We start from the raw sequence: 24,657 nt of genomic DNA on the forward strand, positions 1-24,657 counted from the left end.
AATGCATTAACTCTGCATCATAATGCATTAACTCTGCATCATAATGTATTATACCTGCATCATAATGTATTATACCTGCATCATAATGTATTATACCTGCATCAGAATGCATTAACTCTGCATCATAATGCATTATACCTGCATCATAATGTATTATACCTGCATCATAATGCATTAACTCTGCATCATAATGTATTAACTCTGCATCATAATGTATTAACTCTGCATCATAATGTATTATACCTGCATCATAATATATTATACCTGCATCATAATGCATTAACTCTGCATCATAATGTATTATACCTGCATCATAATGTATTATACCTGCATCATAATATATTATACCTCCATCATAAGGCTTTATACCTGCATCATAATGCATTATACCTGCATCATAATGCATTACACCTGAATCAGAATGCATTAACTCTGCATCATAATGCATTATACCTGCATCATAATGTATTATACCTGCATCATAATGTATTACACCTGCATCATAATGCATTAACTCTGCATCATAATGCATTAACTCTGCATCATAATGCATTATACCTGCATCATAATGCATTAACTCTGCATCATAATGTATTATACCTGCATCATAATGTATTATACATGCATCATAATGTATTATACCTGCATCATAATGCATTACACCTGCATCATAATGCATTAACTCTGCATCATAATGTATTATACCTGCATCATAATGTATTATACATGCATCATAATGTATTATACCTGCATCATAATGTATTATACCTGCATCATAATGCATTTCACCTGCATCATAATGCATTAACTCTGCATCATAATGTATTATACCTGCATCATAATGTATTATACCTGCATCATAATGCATTATACCTGCATCATAATGTATTATACCTGCATCATAATGCATTAACTCTGCATCATAATGTATTATACCTGCATCATAATGTATTATACCTGCATCATAATGCATTATACCTGCATCATAATGTATTATACCTGCATCATAATGCATTAACTCTGCATCATAATGCATTACACCTGCATCATAATGCATTAACTCTGCATCATAATGCATTAACTCTGCATCATAATGTATTATTCCTGCATCATAATGTATTATACCTGCATCATAATGTATTATACCTGCATCATAATGCATTAACTCTGCATCATAATGTAATATACCTGCATCGTAGTGCATTACACCTGCATCATAATGCATTACACCTGCATCATAATGCATTAACTCTGCATCATAATGTATTATACCTGCATTGTAATGTATTATACCTGCATCATAATGTATTATACCTGCATCATAATGTATTATACCTGCATCATAATGCATTATACCTGCATCATAATGCATTATACCTGCATCATAATGTATTATACCTGCATCATAATGCATTAACTCTGCATCATAATGTATTATACCTGCATCATAATGTATTATACCTGCATCATAATGCATTATACCTGCATCATAATGTATTATACCTGCATCATAATGCATTAACTCTGCATCATAATGTATTATACCTGCATCATAATGTATTATACCTGCATCATAATGCATTATACCTGCATCATAATGTATTATACCTGCATCATAATGCATTAACTCTGCATCGTAATGCATTATACCTGCATCATAATGTATTATACCTGCATCCTAATGCATTATACCTGCATCATAATGCATTATACCTGCATCATAATGCATTAACTCTGCATCATAATGTATTATACCTGCATTATAATGCATTAACTCTGCATCATAATGTATTATACCTGCATCATAATGTATTATACCTGCATCATAATATATTATACCTGCATCATAATGCATTAACTCTGCATCATAATGTTTTATACCTGCATCATAATGTATTATACCTGCATCATAAGGCTTTATACCTGCATCATAATGCATTATACCTGCATCATAATGCATTACACCTGCATCATAATGCATTAACTCTGCATCATAATGCATTAACTCTGCATCATAATGTATTATACCTGCATCATAATGTATTATACCTGCATCAGAATGCATTAACTCTGCATCATAATGCATTATACCTGCATCATAATGTATTATACCTGCATCATAATGCATTAACTCTGCATCATAATGTATTAACTCTGCATCATAATGTATTAACTCTGCATCATAATGTATTATACCTGCATCATAATATATTATACCTGCATCATAATGCATTAACTCTGCATCATAATGTATTATACCTGCATCATAATGTATTATACCTGCATCATAATATATTATACCTCCATCATAAGGCTTTATACCTGCATCATAATGCATTATACCTGCATCATAATGCATTACACCTGAATCAGAATGCATTAACTCTGCATCATAATGCATTATACCTGCATCATAATGTATTATACCTGCATCATAATGTATTACACCTGCATCATAATGCATTAACTCTGCATCATAATGCATTAACTCTGCATCATAATGCATTATACCTGCATCATAATGCATTAACTCTGCATCATAATGTATTATACCTGCATCATAATGTATTATACCTGCATTATACCTGCATCATAATGCATTAACTCTGCATCATAATGTATTATACCTGCATTAACTCTGCATCATAATGCATTAACTCTGCATCATAATGTATTATACCTGCATCATAATGTATTATACCTGCATCATAATAAATGGCGGAGGAAGAAATGGCAGCAGTTTTACGGGCACCCAACCAATTGTGCTATTTTGTGTGTTTTGTTTTAGTGTTATTTGTAACTTATTTTGTACATAATGTTTCTGCAACCGTATCTTACGGCAAAAAAAGTCGGACTAGACTAAGTTTTTTCTTCAACAAGCAGGACGCACAGGACATTCTCCGAACACCCGATAACGCCAACATCCCAGTTATTTGCAAGAGGAAGAGACGCAGGTACTGAGGACACAGAGCGGGGTGCCTCGTAAGGATCCGCAGAAGGCGAGTGGGAAAGCTGCCCTTACCGTCAATATTACTCGCCAACGTGCAATCATTGGACAATAAATTAGACAAGGTACGATCACGAATATCCCACCAACAGGACATCAGAAACTGTAACATCTTATGTTTCACGGAATCGTGGCTGAATGATATGGATATTCAGATAGTGGGATATACGCTGCATCGGCAAGATATAGCAGCACACTTCGATAAGATGATGGGAGGGGGGGGGGTCTGTGCTTATTTGTAAACAACAGCTGGAGCACGAAATCTAAGGAAGTCTCTAGATCTAAGGAAGTCTCTAGATCTAAGGAAGTCTCTAGTAGAGTGTCTTGTGATAATATACAGACCACACTATTTGCCTAGAGAGTTTTCAGCTATACTTTTCGTGGCTGTTTGTTTACCACCACAGGCAGATACTGGCACTAAGACCTCACTCAGTCAGCTGTATAAAGAAATAGGCAAACAGGAAACCGCTCACCCAGAGGCGGCCCAAGAGGCGGCGCTCCTAGTGGCCGGAGACTTTAATGCAGGGAAACTTAAATCAGGTCTACCTAATTTCTATCAACATGTTAAATGTGCAACCAGAACGAAATAAATTCTAAATCACCTGTATTCACCTGTATTCCACACACAGAGACGAGTATAAAGCTCTCCCTCGCCCTCCATTGGGTAAATCCGACCACAATTCTATCCCCCTGAGTCCTGCTTAGAAGCAAAAATTAAAGCAGGAATCACCAGTGACTCGGTCAAAAAAAGTGGTCAGATGAAGCAGATGCTAAACTACAGAACTGTTTTGCTATCAGAAACTGGAACATGTTCCGGGATTCTTCCGATGGCATTGAGGAGTACATCACATCAGTCACTGGCTTTATCAATAAGTGCATTGAGGACGTCGTCCCCACAGTGACTGTACATACATACCCCAACCAGAAGCCATGGATTACAGGCAACATTCACACTGAGCTAAAGGGTAGAGCTGCCGCTTTCCAGGAGCGGGACTCTAATCCGGAAGCTTATGAGAAATCCTGCTATGCCCTCCGACGAACCATCAAACAGGCAAAGCGTCAATACAGGGCTAAGATTGAATCGTACTACACTGGCTCTGACGCTCGTCAGATGTGGCAGGGCTTGCAAACTATTACAGACTACAAAGGAAAGCACAGCTGCGATCTGCTCAGTGACACGAGCCTACCAGACGAGCTAAATCACTTCTATGCTCACTTCAAAGCAACTCTGAGGCATGCATGAGAGCATCAGCTGTTCCGGACGACTGTGTGATCACGCTCCCCATAGCCAACGTGAGTAAGACCTTTAAACAGGTCAACATTCACAAGGCTGCGGGAACAGACGGATTACCAGGACGTGTGCTCCGGGCATGTGCTGACCAACTGGCAGGTGTCTTCACTGACATTTTCAACATGTCCCTGATTGAGTCTATAATACCAACATGTTTCAAGCAGACCATCATAGTCCCTGTGCCCAGGAAAACAAAGGCAACCTGCCTAAATGACTACAGATCCGTAGCACTCATGTCCGTAGCCATAAAGTGCTTTGACAGGCTGGCAATGGCTCACATCAACACCATCAACACAATTATGCCAGAAACCCTAGACCCACTTCAATTTGCATACCGCCCAAGCACATCCACAGATGATGCAATCTCTATTGCACTCCACACTGCCCTTTCCCACCAGGACAAAATAAATACCTACGTGAGTGTAGTATCCTTAAAGGCTTAGAGTTACAACTCATGAGACTTAAGTACAGTTTAGTATTTTATTGTAACTTAGAATTACATTCTTTGATGAACCTGGCTTAAAACTACCAGAAGCTTTTTTAATCATAGTTATATAGGCAGACATAGGACATAGCTACGGATAGCGGAAAGAAAACCTCCGTCTTGAGCCATCTATTGCTAAACATAAATATACCAGGTTACTACAGTGAGAATGCTACTCATTGACTACAGCTCAGCGTTCAACACCATAGTACCCTCAAAGCTCATCATTAAGCTAAGGATCCTGGGACTAAACACCTCCCTCTGCAACTGGATCCTGGACTTCCTGATGGGCCGCCCCCAGGTGGTGAGGGTAGGCAGCAACACTTCTGCCATGCTGATCCTCAACACTGGAGCCCCTCAGGGGTGCGTGCTCAGTCCCCTCCTGTAGTCCCTGTTCACTCACGACTGCATGGCCAGGCACGACTCCAACACCATCATTATTAAGTTTGCAGATGACACAACAGTGGAAGGCCTGAATAACATAATAAGGTGCCAGAATAACAACCTATACCTCAACGTAACCAAGACTAAGGGGATGATTGTGGACTACAGGAAAAGGAGCACCGAGCACGCCCCCATTCTCAACGACAGGGCTGTAATGGAGCAGGTTGAGAGCTTCAAATTCCATGGTGTCCACATCAACAATAAACTAGAATGGTCCAAACACACCAAGACGTGAAGAGGGCATGACAAAGCCTCAGGAAAGTAAAAAGATTTGGCATGGGTTCTCAGATCCTCAAAAGGTTCTACAGCTGCAACATCGAGAGCATTCTGACTGGTTGCATCACTGCCTGGTACGGCAATTGCTCGGCCTCCGACAGCAAGGCCCTATTGAGGGTAATCCATACAGCCCAGTACATCACTGAGGCTAAGCTGCCTGCCATCTAGGACCTTTATACCAGGTGGTGTCAGAGGAAGGCCCTAAAAATTGTCTAAGACTCCAGCTACCCAAGTCACAGACTGTTCTCTCCACTACCGCACTGCAAGCGGTATTGGAGTGCCTAGTCTAGGACAAAAAGGCTTCTCAGCAGTTTTTACTCACAAGCCATAAGACTCCTGAACAGGTAATCAAATGGCTACCCAGACTATTTGCATTTTGTGACAACCCCCCCTCCAACCCCTCTTTTACGTTGCTGCTACTCTCTGTTTATCATATATGCATAGTCACTTCAATTATACATTCATGTACATACCACCTCAATTGGCCTGACCAACCAATGCCCCCGCACATTGGCTAACCGGGCTATCTGCATTGTGTCCCTCCACCCACCACCCGCCAACCCCTCTTTTATGCTACTGCTACTCTCTGTTTATCATATATGCATAGTCACTTTAACCATATCTACATGTACATACTACCTCAATCAGCCCGACTAACCGGTGCATGTATATAGCCTCACTACTGTCATAGCCTCGCTACTGTTATAGCCTCACTACTGTATATAGCCTCACTCCTGTATATAGCCTCACTCCTGTATATAGCCTCGCTCCTGTATATAGCCTCTCTACTGTTATAGCCTCGCTACTGTATATAGCCTCGCTACTGTATATAGCCTCTCTACTGTATATAGCCTCTACTGTATATAGCCTCTCTACTGTATATAGCCTCTCTACAGTATATAGCCTCTCTACTGTATATAGCCTCTCTACTGTATATAGCCTCTCTACTGTATATAGCCTCTCTACTCAAATCAAATCAAATTTTATTTGTCACATACACATGGTTAGCAGATGTTAGTGCGAGTGTAGCGAAATGCTTGTGCTTCTAGTTCCGACAATGCAGTAATAACCAACAAGTAATCTAGCTAACAATTCCAAAACTACTACCTTATAGACACAAGTGTAAGGGGATAAAGAATATGTACATAAAGATATATGAATGAGTGATGGTACTGTATATAACCTAGCTACTGTATATAGCCTCTCTACTGTATATAGCCTCTCTACTGTATATAGCCTCTCTACTGTACATAGCCTCTCTACTGTACATAGCCTCTCTACTGTACATAGCCTCTCTACTGTATATAGCCTCTCTACTGTATATAGCCTCTCTACTGTACATAGCCTCTCTACTGTACATAGCCTCTCTACTGTATATAGCCTCTCTACTGTATATAGCCTCTCTACTGTATATAGCCTCTCTATTGTATATAGCCTCTCTACTGTATATAGCCTCTCTACTGTATATAGCCTCTCTACTGTATATAGCCTCTCTACTGTATTTAGCCTCTCTACTGTATATAGCCTCTCTACTGTATATAGCCTCTCTACTGTATATAGCCTCTCTACTGTATTTAGCCTCTCTACTGTATATAGCCTCTCTACTGTATATAGCCTCTCTACTGTATATAGCCTCTCTACTGTATATAGCCTCTCTACTGTATATAGCCTCTCTACTGTATATAGTCTCACTACTGTATATAGCCTCTCTACTGTATATAGCCTCTCTACTGTATATAGCCTCTCTACTGTATATAGTCTCACTACTGTATATAGCCTCTCTACTGTATATAGCCTCTCTACTGTATATAGCCTCTCTACTGTATTTAGCCTCGCTGCTCTTATTTTTCACTGCCTTTTTACTGTTGTTTTTATTTCTTTACTTACCTATTGTTCACCTAATACCTTTTTGGCACTTTTGGTTAGAGCGTATAGGTAAGCATTTCACTGTAAGGTCTACTACACTTGTTATTCAGCATTTCACTGTAAAGTCTACTACACCTGTTGTATTCAGCATTTCACTGTAAGGTCTACTACACCTGTTGTATTCAGCATTTCACTGTAAGGTCTACTACACCTGTTGTATTCAGCATTTCACTGTTAGGTCTACTACACCTGTTGTATTCAGCATTTCACTGTAAGGTCTACCCCTGTTGTAATCGGTGCACGTGACAAATTAACTTTGATTTGATAATACATTATACCTGCATCATAATGCATTATAACTGCATCATAATGCATCATACCTGCAGGCTTAAACAATTTGTTCCCTGTCTTTAACAACACCAAATGACGTGGACTGAGTGCTCTCCACTCCCCTAGGAATAAACCCGACAGGTGAATGACGTGGACTCAGTGCTCTCCACTCCCCTAGGAATAAACCCGACAGGTGAATGACGTGGACTCCGTGTTCTCCACTCCCCTAGGAATAAACCCGACAGGTGAATGACGTGGACTCAGTGCTCTCCACTCCACTAGGAATAAACCCGACAGGTGAATGACGTGGACTCAGTGCTCTCCACTCCACTAGGATTAAACCCGACAGGTGAATGACGTGGACTCCGTGTTCTCCACTCCCCTAGGAATAAACCCGACAGGTGAAAGCATAATGAACACAGCACAATAAGCGAACAAACCACAAAACACTCAGTCACGGTAAAACAGTGTTTGGATTTAGTGAAGTAAAGTGCTGCCACAGTATTTGCAAACAAACAAACACACATAAATCCCCCAAGGCTGACTGAGAAGACAATGCAGTCACAGGAGTTTGGTGGCACCTTAATTGGGGAGGACGGGCTTGTGGTAATGGCTGGAGCAGAATCAGTCGAATGGTACCAAATACATCATTATACCCTGATGAAGACAGTTTGTCTGTCCAAATGTTGGTTATTAAGTTATGACATCTGAGCTCCTAGAGTGTGTGGCTCTCCTTTTCTTTTTCAAGTGTTCTACTCCGCTAGCCAGCACCTCTCCTAACCAGGTGTTCTACTCCACTAGCCAGGACCTCACCTAACCAGGTGTTCTACTCCACTAGCCAGCACCTCTCCTAACCAGGTGTTCTACTCCACTAGCCAGGACCTCACCTAACCAGGTGTTCTACTCCACTAGCCAGCACCGCTCCTAACCAGGTGTTCTACTCCACTAGCCAGCACCGCTCCTAACCAGGTGTTCTACTCCACTAGCCAGCACCGCTCCTAACCAGGTGTTCTACTCCACTAGCCAGCACCTCTCCTAACCAGGTGTTCTACTCCACTAGCCAGCACCTCTCCTAACCAGGTGTTCTACTCCACTAGCCAGCACCGCTCCTAACCAGGTGTTCTACTCCACTAGCCAGCACCTCTCCTAACCAGGTGTTCTACTCCACTAGCCAGTACCTCTCCTAACCAGGTGTTCTACTCAGCTAGCCAGCACCTCTCCTAACCAGGTGTTCTACTCAGCGAGCCAGCACCTCTCCTAACCAGGTGTTCTACTCAGCTAGCCAGCACCGCTCCTAACCAGGTGTTCTACTCCACATGCCAGCACCGCTCCTAACCAGGTGTTCTACTCCACTAGCCAGCACCTCTCCTAACCAGGTGTTCTACTCAGCTACCCAGCACCTCTCCTAACCAGGTGTTCTACTCCACTAGCCAGCACCTCTCCTAACCAGGTGTTCTACTCTGCTAGCCAGCACCTCTCCTAACCAGGTGTTCTACTCCACTAGCCAGCATCTCTCCTAACCAGGTGTTCTACTCTGCTAGCCAGTAAGGTGTGCATTTTCAGTTCTGCCCATACATTTTGTGATGGCCACTCCAATACCTTGACTTTGTTGCCCTTAAGCCATTTTGCCACAACTTTGGAAGTATGTGTCACGCCCTGGTCAAAGTATTTTGTGTTTATCTTTATGTATTTGGTCAGGCCAGGGTGTGGCATGGGGTTTTTGTATTGTGGTGTGTTTGTCTTGGGGTTTTGGTGGTGGTATTGGGATTGTTGCTTAGTGGGTTATCTAGCAAAGTCTATGGCTGTCTGGAGTGATTCTCAATCAGAGGCAGGTGCTTATCGTTGTCTCTGATTGGGAACCATATTTAGGCAGCCATATTCTTTGAGTTTGTGGTGGGTGATTGTCCTTAGTGTCCTATGTGTACTCTCTGTTAGGTTGCACTAGATAGGCTGTTTCGTTTCTTGTTTTGTAGTGTTTTTGTAAGTTCGTGTTTCTTTGTTTTGATTAAACATGAATCTCAATCAACACGCTGCATTTTGGTTCGATCCTTGTTCTACCTCTTCGTCAGAGGAGAATATAGAAGAAAACCGTAACAGTATGCTTGGGGTCATTGTCCATTTGGAAGACCCATTTGCAACCAAGCTTTAACTACTACTAACGACTGATGTCTTGAGATGTTGCTTTAATATATCCACATCATATTCCTCCCTCGATATAGGACTTGTTTTACTGTGGATATAGATACTTTTGTACCTGTTTCCTCCAGCATCTTCACAAGGTCCTTTGCTGTTGTTCTGGGTTTGATTTGCACTTTTCGCACCAAAGTACGTTCAACTCTAGGAGACAGAACGCATCTCCTTCCTAAGCGGTATGACGGCAGCATGGTCCCATGGGGTTTATACCTTTGTACTATTGTTTGTACAGATGAACGTGGTACATTTGGGCATTTGGAAATTGCTCCCAAGGATGAACCAGACGTGGAGGTCTACAATTTTTTTTCTGAGGTCTTGGCTGATTTCTTTTGATTTTCCCATGTCAAGCAAAGAGGCACTGAGTTTGAAAGTAGGCCTTGAAATACATCCACAGGGACACCTCCAATTGACTCAAATTATGTCAATTAGCCTATCAGAAGATTCTAAAGCCATGACATAATTTTCTGGAATTTTCCAAGCTGTTTAAAGGCACAGTCAACTTAGTGTATGTAAGCTTCTGACCTACTGGAATTGTGATACAGTGAATTATAAGTTAAATAATCTGTCTGTAATCAGTTGTTGGAAAAACTACTTGTGTCATGCACAAAGTCCTAACCGACTTGCCAAACCTATAGTTTGTTAACAATACATTTGTGGAGTGGTTGAAAAACTAGCTTTAATGACTCCAACCTAAGTGTATGTAAACTTCCGACTTCAAATGTAGATGAAGTACTGTATATGGTTTTCCACAGCTTTGCCAATTTCATTATGTAAATTATGTGAACAAATAGGCCCTAAAATGGAGCCTTGTGGAACTCCTTTTGCGATGTCCGAGAAACTGGACATTTGACCGTCCACATATACACACAGAGTTAATCAGAGTTGATTAAACAATTAATGGAAGGACACCCTCTCATGAGGAAAATAATCAATGACTAATCAAATAAATATACAAGGAATTTCATTTTATGAGCATCTAGTTTCATGGAGTTTGCCATGACTCGGAAGATGAGACCCTCTCAGCACCTGTTTTTCCTTAATGCTTTATATCTACATTGCTTTGTTTGTTGCTAGGAAAAAACAAATTAAATTGGGTTGTGAGGAATAACAGTGGCAGGTCAATTCAGAAGTGGAAATGAGTATTGCTCCTACAATCCAATCTAAGCCGAGGAGAAGCATTTGAATATTTTCTAATGATGTGGTTGTGAGCTTTTGAAGATGACGTTCTCTCCTCGATGCTACCTTCAAGCCTCTCATTGCATTCCAATAAGACCGTGGCAACATCAGGGGAGGCATCAAAAAATACATTATGAAAAGGACTGTATACACACTAATAACTTCCTCCTCATGCCCTGGTGCAAACCCAAGCCTGTGCTGTGCATTCATCCAAGGTAATTGTACAGAGGTTTTGAAATACACACTCCTTTCATGTTATACGCACTTATCAAAACTATAAAAACATTACCCATGATGCCAAACCAATGTCAATGAAAACAGATGCCCCTTGATGCTCAGCTCAAACACAGGACAGGCATGGCCAATATGGCCAATAAATGTAAAATATACTGTGTCCGTAAAATGTATAAGCTGGAAGTAGAAGCCTAACTGTTGTTGCTCCAATTACGGGAAAATAATAAAGGAAAATATGTTTAAAAATATGTTATATACAGTACCAGTCAAAAGTTTGGACACACCTATTCATGCAAGGGTTTTTCTTTATTTTTACTATTTTCTACATTATAGAATAATAGTGAAGACATCAAAACTATGAAACAACACATGGAACCATGTAGTAACCAAAATAGTGTTAAACAAATATATTCTTTAGATTTAGATTTAGCCTTTAGATTCCTCAAAGTAGCCACCCTTTGCCTTGATGACTGATTTGCACACTTGGCGTTCTCTCAACCAGCTTAACCTGGAATGCTTGGTACCAACAGTCTTGAAGGAGTTCCCACATATGCTGAGAACATATTGGCAAATTTCCCTTCACTCTGCGGTCCAACTCATTCCAAACCATCTAAACTGTGTTGAGGTTGGATGATTGTGGAGGCCAGGTCATCTGATGAAGCACTTCATCACTCTCCTTCTTGGTAAAATAGCCTTTACACAGCCTGGAGGTGTGTTGGGTCATTGTCCTGTTGAAAAACAAATGTTGGTCCCACTAAACCAGATGGGATGGCGTATCGCTGCAGAATGCTGTGTGCCTTGAATTCTACAAAAAATCACTGACAGTGTCACTAGCGAAGCACCCCCACACCATCACACCACCTCCCCCATGTTTCATGGTGGGAACCACACATGCGGAGATCATCCGTTCACCTACTCCGCATCTCACAAAGGCGGTTGGAACCAAAAATCTCAAAATTAGACTCATCAGACCAAAGGGACAGATTTCCGCCGGTCTAATGTCCATTGCTCATGTTTCTTGGCCCAAGCAAGTCTCTTATTTTTATTGGTGTCCTTTAGTAGTGGTTTTCTCTGCAGCAATTCAACCATGTGTCTGTTACTTGAACTCTGTGAAGCAATTTCTGAGGCTGGTAACTCTAATGAACTTATCCTCTGCAGCAGAGGTAACTCTGGGTCTTCCTTTCTTGTGGTGGTCCTCATGAGAGCCAGTTTCATCATAGCGCTTGATGTTTTTTTGCGACTGCAATTGAAGAAACTTTCAAAGTTCCTGAAATGTTCTGTATTGACTGACCTTCACATCTTAAAGTAATTATGAACTGTTGTTTCTCTTTGCTTATTTGAGCTGTTCTTGCCATAATATGGACTTGGTCTTATACCAGATAGAGCTGTCTTCTGTATACCACTCCTACCTTGTCACAATACAATTGATTGGCTCAAACGCATTAAGAAGGAAAGAAATTCCACAAATTAACTTTTATCAAGGCACACCTGTTAATTGAAATTCATTCCAGGTGACTACCTCATGAAGTTGGTTGAGAGAATGCCAAGAGTGTGCAAAGCTGTCATCAAGGCTACTTTGAAGAATCTCAAATATCAAATATATTTTGATTTGTTTAACACTTTTTTGGTTACTACATGATTCCACATGTTGTTTCATAGTTTTGATGTCTTCACTAGTATTCTACAATGTAGAAAATATGAAAAATAAAGAAAAACCCTGGTATGAGTAGGTGAGTCCAAACTTTTGACTGATTTTTTTAAATAGATGGGGGATTGGAAATGATGTAGACAATTACATTGATGGAAGCCAATCTATCTGCAATATTAAAGCTGATCTACCCCTTAATTTAAAAATATATATATTAAAAAAAGTGATTGAAATCAGAGTGGAGGAGAAAGATGCCACTTGTTGCTGGGCAGGGAAACAGCAAACCTACTTGTAAAGCCGTTGAGTGCCACTCTGCTAGGATGGTAGAAGCCTCTCCGGCATTGGCACTTGTAGTTGTCTAGCACGAATCCATGTCCAACAATGGGATTGCACTAGGGAAAGATGAGAGAGAGAGAGAAAGAAAGATAGTGTTTATCTAAAAGGCATGTAAACAGGATAGAGGGAATAATGGAGGGAAGGTGACTCAGCCTTCTATTTGTGTTTCTTGAAACTCACAAAAAAACATACTATGTGTTTTTCTAAAACGAAGTGAAATACCCTGTGGCGCTGTAATGTGAAATTCTTTCAAAAAACTGAAATATTTGGGTTGGTTATGTAAGGTTTGAACATGTCTCTATGACAGAACAGTCTTTTCTTCTCCTATTCTGCTCTGTGCTCTTTGGAAAGGCACTCTCACTTCCTATTCAGATCTCTACTCAACTGACAGGCCGTTAGTAACAGCCCTGGAATTCAGTTATTCAAATACAAAACTTGTTTGCACATTGCACATCAATGTTATTGGGGTAAACACTGTTCAGCCTGCAGGTACCCGGCCTGCCACAAGGTGTCGCTAGAGTGCGATGAGCAAAGTAAAGTCCCTCCCGACCAAACCCTCCTCTTGCCCGGACAACGCTGGGCCAATTGTGTGCCATGCTATGGGATTCCCAATCACGGCCGGTTGTGATACAGCCCGGGATTGAACCCGGGTCTGTAGATACACCTTAGACCGCTGCGCTACTCAGGAGGCCCTGGTAGGATGGTTCTATGAGAAAACAGTTAAAGCCAGACTGCACCTTATTCCACTCACTATGGGAAAACAATGGCCATGCTATATCCCTATAGGCGATTAAAAACAATAATCGTATTTTCATTTATATCTTATTTCATTTTATCTGCATGCCTCTTTAGTTTAATTAGTCTTGTTATTAGTATGTTATATATTTCCAATATTTCTTATTTGATGACTATGTCACTTTTGTCACCATTGCACTGTGTGAGAAGCTTGCTCGTACATGACCATAACATTGGATTTTACTGGATTTGATTTGTGGTCCCCAGTGGATCCATGTGACCAGGACTGGCCCGCATTATCTGATATATTACACACATAATCATTTACAGTCCTTTTGCACAAACTTTTTCAAATGGCATCCAATATATCTTAAAACCTGTTAAGGCTAGGGCAGAATACTGCCCCCATTGGTGAAATGCGTGCCCATAGTAAACAGAAAAAAAATCTGTAAAAAATTGCTAATATATGCATATAATAAATATTATTGAATAGAAAACACTCTAAAGCTTCTAAAACCGTTTAAACTATGTCTGTAAGTAAAGCAGAACTCTCAGGGCACTCATTCTCCCAAACTCTCTCTTGTCATCCAAAAAGTTGGCCCAACTTTGACGTCATCGCCCCCACCCTTCCCAAGCACCTACGGTCCTGGGAACACTTCCTATGCCTTCAGCGCGGTGTCCGCTTTCAATGGGGCTTCTCATTGTGTGAATCGCGGCGCTCACGAGATTAATGACGGGCCGAATCCTTTCGGTCGCGCGAGATCTCACGCGCATTCTGCGCCTGTGGTGTCTTTCTTTCAAGATTGATTAAACGATGCGTGTGTTTCTCTTTGTCCTGAGAATTGCGGTGAAGCTATATAGCATGCTAACGCTGTGTTCTGAACCAAGTTTGACAAGTTTAGTCGACATATAATATGTAATTTCGACGTTTTGGTGCGAACTAACTTTACTTTTTTGCTGCATTTCAACCCGAAATATGTCGTGTTTGATAACCGAAAGACACAGACTTCAAAACTAAAGCTGTTTTTGGTAAGTATAAACCCTTCCAGGTCTTCTGATGGAAGAACAGCAAAGGTAAGGGAACATTTATGTGTTAAATTTGGGTTTCTGTGGAGGAGCCAAAATGCTAATTCCTGAGCGCCGACTCACATTATAGCCTAGTGAACGAAATCTGTAAAGTTAAAAATAAATGTAACACAGCTGTTTTATTAAGAAGAAGTGTATCTTTCTAAGTATATGTAGAACATGTATATTTAGTCAACGTTTATGATGTGTATTTCTGTTATCTGGCAGAGTTACCATAATTTCTCCAGGCATTGTTGTAGCATTTTTTAGCCATGACCTTCTATGTAAACCGTGATTTATGGATATAATTTGCATATTATTGAAAAAAACATAAATGTACTGTATAACATGTCCTATTCCTGTCATCTGATGAAGATTTTCAAAAGGTTAGTGAATTATTTTACTTTTAATCCTGCTTTTGTGATTGCATCTATTGTTCTACAAAATGGCTATGTAAATTAGCCTATCTTTGGTGGTGGTTTGACATAAATATGTGCTATGTTTTCGCCGTAAAACATTTTAGAAATCTGACTTGGTGGCTAGATGAACAAGGTGTTTATCTTTCATTTGAGCTATTGGACTTGTTAATGTGTGGAGGTTAAATATTTCTAAGAATATTTTTTGCGTTCTGTGTGCTACTGTGTCAGTTGAGCAGTGGGGGGAGGTGCCCTAGCGGGACGTGTGGTGCCAAGTAGTTTTAAATAATAAAAATATGAATATTGATATTCAAATAAGTGACGATAGGGAGTAGGCATGCGCTGGCTTGACGCTGGAAAAAGTGTCTTGTCTCTGACTGGCAGCTGTAGTGTTGCCGGTCAGGAGAAGGGCAGGTGAAGGGTGGGTGGGTTGTTTGAGGAAAATGGCACGTGAACGGCAGGAGCATGGCAACTGCTTGACAAAGCGGTTTATCGCGGGCGCACGGTGAATGAGGCTGATGAGCAAAAAAAGCTGTTGCACGGTGCTCAACCACTTTGGAGGGATGCCGGCCTCCTGAGTGCTCATTGCTAACTGGGTTAACGCCAGATTTGTTTAATATCAAAGAGGTACTACCAAAGACAATGTAAACAATATTCCAGTATGCCATTTTCCCAAGCAAATAATAGCCCTTGATTTCTGCATCACACATAATATAATTATTCAGACACTGGGAGCGATTTGTCTAAATGAACTCGTCTTAACCCTGTTAAAGACTTTACTTTTGCTGTCGAAAAGTGATATTCCAAGTATAAATAATACTCTAGTACACACATTAAAGTCCAAAGAAAATAATATTTTTGAGTAAAATAGAGTTTTATATGGAGTCGGGCATTCAAGGAGTTGGTCTGATTGTCAGATGTGATGTCATCAGCCTCCTCATTGCTTGAGGGACAATAAAGGGGCAAATAGAGAACAAAAGAGGAGGATGTGATGTCATGAAGATACCTGGGATACCTATTGAGATGTGCCTTTTGTTAAGTACATCAGGTGTTCAATGAGGTGAAAAAGGGGTCTGGAGTGCCACTTTAAATAAGTATTTTCTTCTAACTAGCGGATCCCGAGCAAACGCCCCAATAACAACCATGAGAACAGCGTCAGGGGAAATTACACACTTTTGCCAAGTTGCAGGAATCTAATTAATATCTAAATTAAGAATTAAGACCTTGTTTGCAGAATTTAAATTCACTGCATAACTTCAGCTTGGAGACAGAGTGATGGCTGGCTACAAGCACATGGACCATCTGGATCGACTGGGAGAAGACACTACCTTAGACATGAACCATCTGGATCGACTGGGAGAAGACACTTCCTTAAACATGAACCATCTGGATCGACTGGGAGAAGACACTACCTTAAACATGAACCATCTGTATCGACTGGGAGAAGACACTTCCTTAAACATGAACCATCTGGATCGACTGGGGTAAAACACTTCCTTAATGTGCAGTTTGGAGCTCTGTCCCCAATAGATTTGCAGTGAATTTGACATGAATGCTCATGAATAGTGGATTATACTGTGCAAATGCATTATGCAGGCTTTGAGACATTGGTGATTTGGAGGGACCGGGGTATGGCTTGAAGGAAAGGAAAATAAAACCTATACTGTACATGTTACTTTGAATTTAGATCCATTGTTTTTGAGCCTAGAGAAATCCCCTTCACCCCTAGGCTTTTTCTGCTGGTGAAAACAAACAGATAAAACATTAAGCTCTACTGTGTTTCGGGGAAAATATTATGAATATTTAATCACCAATGTTTTGAGGAAGCAGTCTGAGATATCCTGACAACTTGATCATCACTTTGTTTCTTACATTCTCTGAAAAATATATTTATTGGGATAACAGTTCACACCTGTATTTGCTGCATATTGGTGTCAGAAACTAAGGAACAGTTGATTTGAAAAGGGCGCGTATTTGTATTGAAACCTAAGGGAAACTAGTTCAGGGCCAAGCTGCTACTCCTTTTAGAGCAGGTGGCAGAACTTGTCTCCCAAGAGGTTCCGAGAGTCATACTCCACAAAATTCCAACATCTGCAGAGAGGAAGGCATGTTGATATCCTCTACCGCCCAGCAGGGAAGTGTGGGTAAATAAACCCACCAGCTTTATTATGGACTTATTTTGTTCTTATCACTCCAGGCTGGAGTTAAATGGTGCCAACCTTACATTAGCTCTGAAGGGGAAAGTCAGTAAGATAACACCAAGGAACATCAAGCGCAAGGAGGATGGAAAATGATGGTTATTGTGGGATTATCGAAGTCTATGGAAGAATAGTTGCATTTATATCAACCTGAAAGAACTGTTTGTGTTGATATGGGCTCATTGACGTGAGGTATTTTTTTTTCAGGGTGCATCTAGACAACACGTGAATCTCTCTTGCCATCTGCAATGTGTTCAAATGATTGATGTGGGACCTGGTTGTATCGTGTGTGTCATACATGGGACTTTAAAAGTGTGCCTCCAGGCTCTAAACAGGGAATAATTTAACCTAGCACATCTGGTGCAGGGAACCGCCTAGGAGCATTTTCACGTGCCTCTCCATGCATGAACAATCAGGGACGTCTTTCATACACTCAGCTCGAGGCTGGTGTTAAATGGTGCCAGGGTCTACACTCTGCTCGAGGTTGGAGTTAAATGGTGCCAGGGTCTACACTCTGCTCCAGGCTGGAGTTAAATGGTGCCAGGGTCTACACTCTGCTCCAGGCTGGAGTTAAATGGTGCCAGGGTCTACAGTCGACTCCAATCTTGAGTTAAATTGTGCCAGGGTCTACACTCTTTTCGAGGCTGGAGTTAAATGGTGCCAGGGTCTACACTCTGCTTCAGGCTGGAGTTAAATGGTGCCAGGGTCTACACTCTCCTCTAGGCTGGAGTTAAATGGTGCCAGGGTCTACACTCTCCTCGAGGCTGGAGTTAAATGGTGCCAGGGTCTACAGTCGACTCCAGTCTTGAGTTAAATTGTGCCAGGGTCTACACTCTTTTCGAGGCTGGAGTTAAATGGTGCCAGGGTCTACACTCTCCTCGAGGCTGGAGTTAAATGGTGCCAGGGTCTACACTCTGCTCCAGGCTGGAGTTAAATGATGCCAGGGTCTACAGTCGACTCCAGGCTGGAGTTAAATTGTGCCAGGGCCTGCCATTTTTGATATGCCACAGTTTGATATATCCCCTTCGTCTTTTTAAAGACCCAAAGGGAGAGAGTAATAATATGTGATTGTGCCCAAGCTATTTTGGGAACATGTTTGCAGACGCTATTGTGAAACAGACAAGAAAAGCTCAACCCGTGAAATCTTAATTCAACCACGATAATACGTCAAGGGAGAAAAGAAAAGTGAACATTAATCTCGATGAAAGCACCTCGTGGTCAAAATGGTTGAAATCAGACTAGGATCTTACAATGTTATTCCACATCATCATGTACATTGCTTTATTTATACATCAATACGTGGGCAATTCATAATGTAGCTTATAGTGATTCTAGTGTAGTCTGTCGTTTCTAGCTTGGTGTTTATTGTGTACATATTGTATGTGGATTGTCTAAATTCTGTGTCTTTATAGTTTGTCCATATATTCTGTTCATTGTCTGTGTATTCTGTTTATTGTCTGTATACTCTGTGTATTCTGTGTATTCTGTATTCTGTATTCTGTTCTGTGTATTCTGTCTATATATTTTATCCGTATGTTCTGTTTATTGTCTGTGTATTCTGTATATTGTCAGTGTATTCTGTTAATTGTCTGTATATTCTGCTTATTGTGGCAGCACCATTGCAATGAGTCAAATTCCTGCATATGCAAATGAATTTGGTGAATAAAGGGGATTCTGCCTGTATCCCTGTGGTGTTCTGCCGACTGCCAACAAAATGTTCTAATCAGACAGTATGCAAATTAGAGGGGATGCCCTTTTGCGTGATGCAATTTGGAATGCATTTGGTACAGCCCTTATCATGACCCCAAGGTGAACCCAACAGGGTTACGGCGCAAGGTTTTGTCTAGTTCCCAGTTTGTTCCAGGGACGTCCCCGAGAATAATTGTATGGCTTTCTTTGGCCATTGTGACGTGGTAGTTTTGGACGTTTTGTCTAGTTCCCAGTTTGTCGTTTTAGGACATTCTTTGGACGTATCATGGTCCCCTGGAGGTTTTGTCTAGTTCCTGGTTTGTCCCAGGGATGTTTTTAGGACGTTCTTGGGATGTTGTGACATGGTCCCCTGAAGGTTCTTGGGACATGGTGTCATGCCGCCCTGGAGGTTTTTGTCATGTTATGGTCCCAGGTGTCCCAAAACATTATAATTAAAGTAAAGAAATGGTAGGGGGGTTTAAGGTAGGTGATACGCTGTTCAGCTAAAATAGTGTCAAAATTGTCATCAATGACAATGTTTGATACAATCACTTGACTTTTCAATATAGTATTGACTTTTCAATATGACCCCACCTGGGATTGGAAGTCACAACCTCTGGAATTAGCATATGCTGATCTTTCTGCTGCGCCACAATGTCTGTGGAAGTACAGAAGTCCCCTACACATTCATTACCTATAATACATCTCTGCACTTAGCAAAACATCTGCACTGCCATTTATCAATTAATCTGACTTTTCTCCCATTGATTTCATTTACTTGTTTCAGCTATTTGAGTTTGGGTTTTCAGTATAGTTATATAATGTTGATGGGGCGTAATATTCTGTTTTAATGTTACTCCTGAATAACTATGATGAATAGACTCTGTTTTCCTCCTCATTGTATTTTTCAAAAAAGCTGAGATTTACTTAGAAGTGAAAAGTGTAGGAAAAGGCCTACAGGTGAAATCAGTCATTGCAGACATGGTGGTGTAGCAGGAATATTGGAATTCCAGGAACCAGGAGATTGTGAGTTTAAATCCAAGGTGAGGACATGTTATATAATAATGACTGTATGAATAAACATACACATTGTAATAAAAACCTACAGGAGACCATGTCAATGTGTGTCAAATATCTAAGTTTAAAACACTATGTCCTTAGCATTGCCAAAATACAAAAGAGCTGTGACTGGATCAGTGGTTCACCAATCAGGGCCTTGATAGACAATGACACAACGTCCCAAGAACAATCAGGGGACCTTCAGTGTCCGAAAGGTCTGGCCACAAGACTCGTCTGAAGTTGGTACAGCCTTTTCTGTCAACTTCTATCCGTACAATCTGAATGGTTTGGGCTACACACTAATATCATCCCTCTGTGTACACCTGAGACTCTCTCGATTGTGTTCTCCGTTTTGCTAGGACACCCACAAGCCTCACAAGACTAGTCTGAAGGTCCCCGATACCAGTTTTAAAAAATGAATGGAAGTATATATGGAGATAGTTAACAAAATGTTACTTAGGGCCATTCAAAAGGCTTGGGATGGATCTGACTGAATCTTTGGGTATTGATGTGGATCCACACAAACAGATGAGATAATGAGAAGTGCCTCCTCAATCTCATAAAGTTCAGAGACTGATGATCTGCCATAGTGTGAATCAATCTGAATGATCATACAGGATCTCTGATTAAATTATGTCATCTTAAGTCTAGAGACTGTATTGCATGTGTTAACTTCATGCAGGAGAGAGGAGAGAGGCAGACATGATTATATTGTAAATCATTTCAGTTTGACCTTTCATGCCAACCTTTTAATTTAAAAAAATTGTTCTCCACAATTTCCATCTGGTCTCCTCGCTATAACTCACCAACGTGCTTGGGTCAAAGGTCGAGTCATGCAGCCTCTGGTAAAATGACCCGCCAACCCGCCCACTTCATCCGGAAGCCAGCCGCACCAATGTGTCGGAGGAAACACTGTTCACCTGACAACCAGGGTCAGCTTGCAGGAGCCTGGCCCACCACAAGGAGTCGCTAGAGCACGATGAGCCAAGTAAAGCCCCCCAGGCTAAACCCTCCCCTAATCCGTACAGCGCTGGGCCAATAGCGCACCGCCCTATTGTGAAAAAAATACTAGTCATGCAGTAGAAAGGCAAAAGAGTACATATATATTATTATAGATTAGAGATATTTCCGCATTAACAGTGACACTGGTATTCAGAGCAGTATGACTAGCCATGGCCCAAAGACTGACTGGACTGTACCAGAGTAAGTTCCCCACTGCAAGGCCCCCCTTAGCCTTGTAAATGTTCTTGTTTGTTAAAATACAAAAATCCTGATCCCCGTAACACAATGTGTCCCCACCAATGTCAGAGACGCTCCTACGCCCCAGTGTGGCAGTGACGTACATAACCTGTAGTGTTAAGCATATCCCCACTTTGCAGAGGGAGATTCTCTGAAGGTTATCTCCTGACCCCTCCTGTCTCAGCCTCCAGTATTTATGCTGCAGTAGTTAATGTGTCGAGGGGCTAGGGTCAGTTTGTTATATCTGGAGAACTTCTCCTGTCCTATCCGGTGTCCTGTGTGAATTTAAGTATGCTCGCTCTAATTCTCTCTTTCTTTCTCTCTTTCTTTCTCTCGGAGGACCTGAGCCCTAGGACCATGCCTCAGGACTACCTGACATGATGACTCCTTGCTGTCCCCAGTCCACCTGGCCATGCTGTTGATCCCGTCTCAACTGTTCTGCCTGTGATTATTATTATTTGACCATGCTGGTCATTCATGAACATTTGAACATCTAGGCCATGTTCTGTTATAATCTCCACCCGGCATAGCCAGAAGAGGACTGGCCACCCCACATAGCCTGGTTCCTCTCTAGGTTTCTTCCTAGGTTTTGGCCTTTCTAGGGAGTTTTTTCCTAGCAACTGTGCTTCTACATCTGCATTGCTTGCTGTTTGGGGTTTTAGGCTAGGTTTCTGTACAGCACTTTGAGATATCAGCTGATGTACGAAGGGCTATATAAATACATTTGATTTGATTTGATTGATCTGTTTCTTGACATTAAATCTAATAGGCAGGTTTTTTTGTGGATTGTTGGCTTTCTGAGAAATAATCTCTCGTCTCTCTGCTCTAATGTTACAGAGTTTTCTCTGAATCCAACTTTGGGCAAGGAAGCGGTAAACAGGACGCTTTCCTTCAAGGTCTATAAATATCCCTGAAAGCATTAAACCCTAAAAGCATTCAAATCACTCTCCCCCAGGGGTCTGCAGACTGAAATATGTCTAATAAGAAAGGAGACTGTCCGGAAACTCAATTTATGAGACAAAGGGAGACAAAGGGAGAATTTAAGCGCAATTAGATGGTCACCTACTGTAGACCAGTAAACTGTGGTCACTCTGAGTGGTAAGTGGTTTTCTGGGAGTAGACTTTTCCCTAGCCTGAAGAACATCCCATCTAGTGGAGTAAAGGAAAATTGACCAGCGACAATAAGGTGATGAATTAAACGCCTTAAAGGGAGTACATACTCTTTCTTCCCCATAACCTGCTTAATTACCCTGAAAAAAAATATAAAGTGCTGGTATCATGTTTCATGAGCTGAAGTAAAAGATCCCAGAAATGTTCCATATGCACAAAAAGCTTATTCCTCTCACATTTTGTGCACAAATTTGCTTAAATCCCTGCTAGTGAAATTTTTTATCCTTTGTCAAGATAATCCATCCATCTGAACGGTGTGGCATATCAAGAAGCTGATTAAACAGAATGGTCATTACACAGGTGCACCTTGTGCAGGGGGTCAATAAAAGGCCACTCTAAAATGTGCCATTTTGTCACTCAACGCAATGCCACAGATGTCTGAAGTTTTGAGGGAGCGTGTAATTGACATGCTGACGGCAGGAATGTCCACCAGAGCTGCATCCAGATAATTAAATGTTAATTTCTCTACCATAAGCTGCCTCCAATGTCGTTTTAGACAATTTGGCAGTACGTCCACCGGCTTCACATCCGCAGACCACATATAACCACGCCAGCCCAGGACCTCCACATCCTGCAGGATAGTCAGGGGGGTGCTGAGGAGTATTTCTGTCTGTAATAAAGCCCTTTTGTGGGGAAAAACTACTTTTGATTGGGTGGGCCTGGCTCATGCCCTCTCAGGCCCACCCATGGCTGTGCCCCTGCCCAGTCATGTGAAATCCATAGATTAGGACCTAATTTATTTATTTATTTTCACTGATTTCCTTATATGAACTGTAACTGAGCAAAATGTTAGAAATTGTTGCAAGTTGCGTTTATATATTTTTTTCAGTATAGATCCTTAATTAAGAATTTGGTTTGGTTGTGTTTTAGCTATACATGCCATGATAAACTCATCAAGTACTGAGAGTACAGTACATCTAGAAAAGGGACCTTTCCCATTACACGTGAATCACTTCAAACGGAAGAGGACATAATAGAAAGCCAATGGAAGAGGTTATAAAGTGAACACAGAGAAGACAAGAGACGTTGACATTTGTGTTTCATAAGGAAACTGTTATCCAGTGGGTGGTCACTGAGCCCCACACAGTCAGGTCCAGGAGGCCCAAGCCAATTACCACAATCTGGTGTTCTGTTGACAGCCTCTTTAATATTGCTGTGGCAGCCGCCGAGCTGCAGACACTAGATTAGGAGTAAATTATGTTTCTGTGAGGATGAATCCGTCTCGCCCTGCCAGCATGTCTGTTGTCAGGGGAGGACTGCCAAAGAAAAGTAAAGTGGAGAGAGACAATCTGTATCTAATGCTCAATGATTACAGACCTGTGTTTTTGACATGTCCCACCTTGCACTCTCTGTGACTTCTGGAAGATTTTAACCGACTTAACGCCAACATCTCTCCAAGTTTTCACCATCATTGTAAAGCCGTAGTTATTTTTGTTGGTGTGACAAAGTCATTCCTGAAGATTATAATTAATTTAATGTGATTAGTGATTCACCCTCATTTTAAGGTCAACTTTTTTACATGAACTGAACTCTCATTTTAACATGGTGAAACTATTCATGTTTTCAAAAGAAACATTGAACATTTAATAGTCAAATCGTATTGTAAAAGCAGGTGAGCTGCTTCTACTCTTTTTGGCCATTTTCTGGTGATTTGTGGTGGAAAACTGAGCGGATCGAGCATAACACCCATAGATACTGTAGACAGGCTAGAAATGGTTTAATAATTTAACATTTTTGGGGGGTGAATCATACATTCAATTGCCACACCCTGTTTCCCTGTTCAAGATCTGCATTTGGTTGT

At 41.1% G+C, this 24,657-nt stretch overlaps 1 protein-coding gene across 2 annotated transcripts in view; it reads right to left on the reverse strand.

Annotated features, from left to right (window-relative positions):
* LOC109871922 (probable G-protein coupled receptor 158) overlaps window positions 1–24,657 on the reverse strand; it is a 139,911-nt gene that overhangs the window by 77,082 nt on the left and 38,172 nt on the right. For both annotated transcript variants that reach the window (XM_031806537.1, XM_020462952.2), the window contains exon 3: window positions 13,239–13,341. In XM_031806537.1, the coding sequence (XP_031662397.1) occupies window positions 13,239–13,341 (103 nt within the window). The remainder of the gene's footprint in view (window positions 1–13,238; window positions 13,342–24,657) is intronic.

This window comes from Oncorhynchus kisutch, linkage group LG27, assembly GCF_002021735.2.
Source record: "Oncorhynchus kisutch isolate 150728-3 linkage group LG27, Okis_V2, whole genome shotgun sequence".
NCBI lineage: Eukaryota > Metazoa > Chordata > Actinopteri > Salmoniformes > Salmonidae > Oncorhynchus > Oncorhynchus kisutch.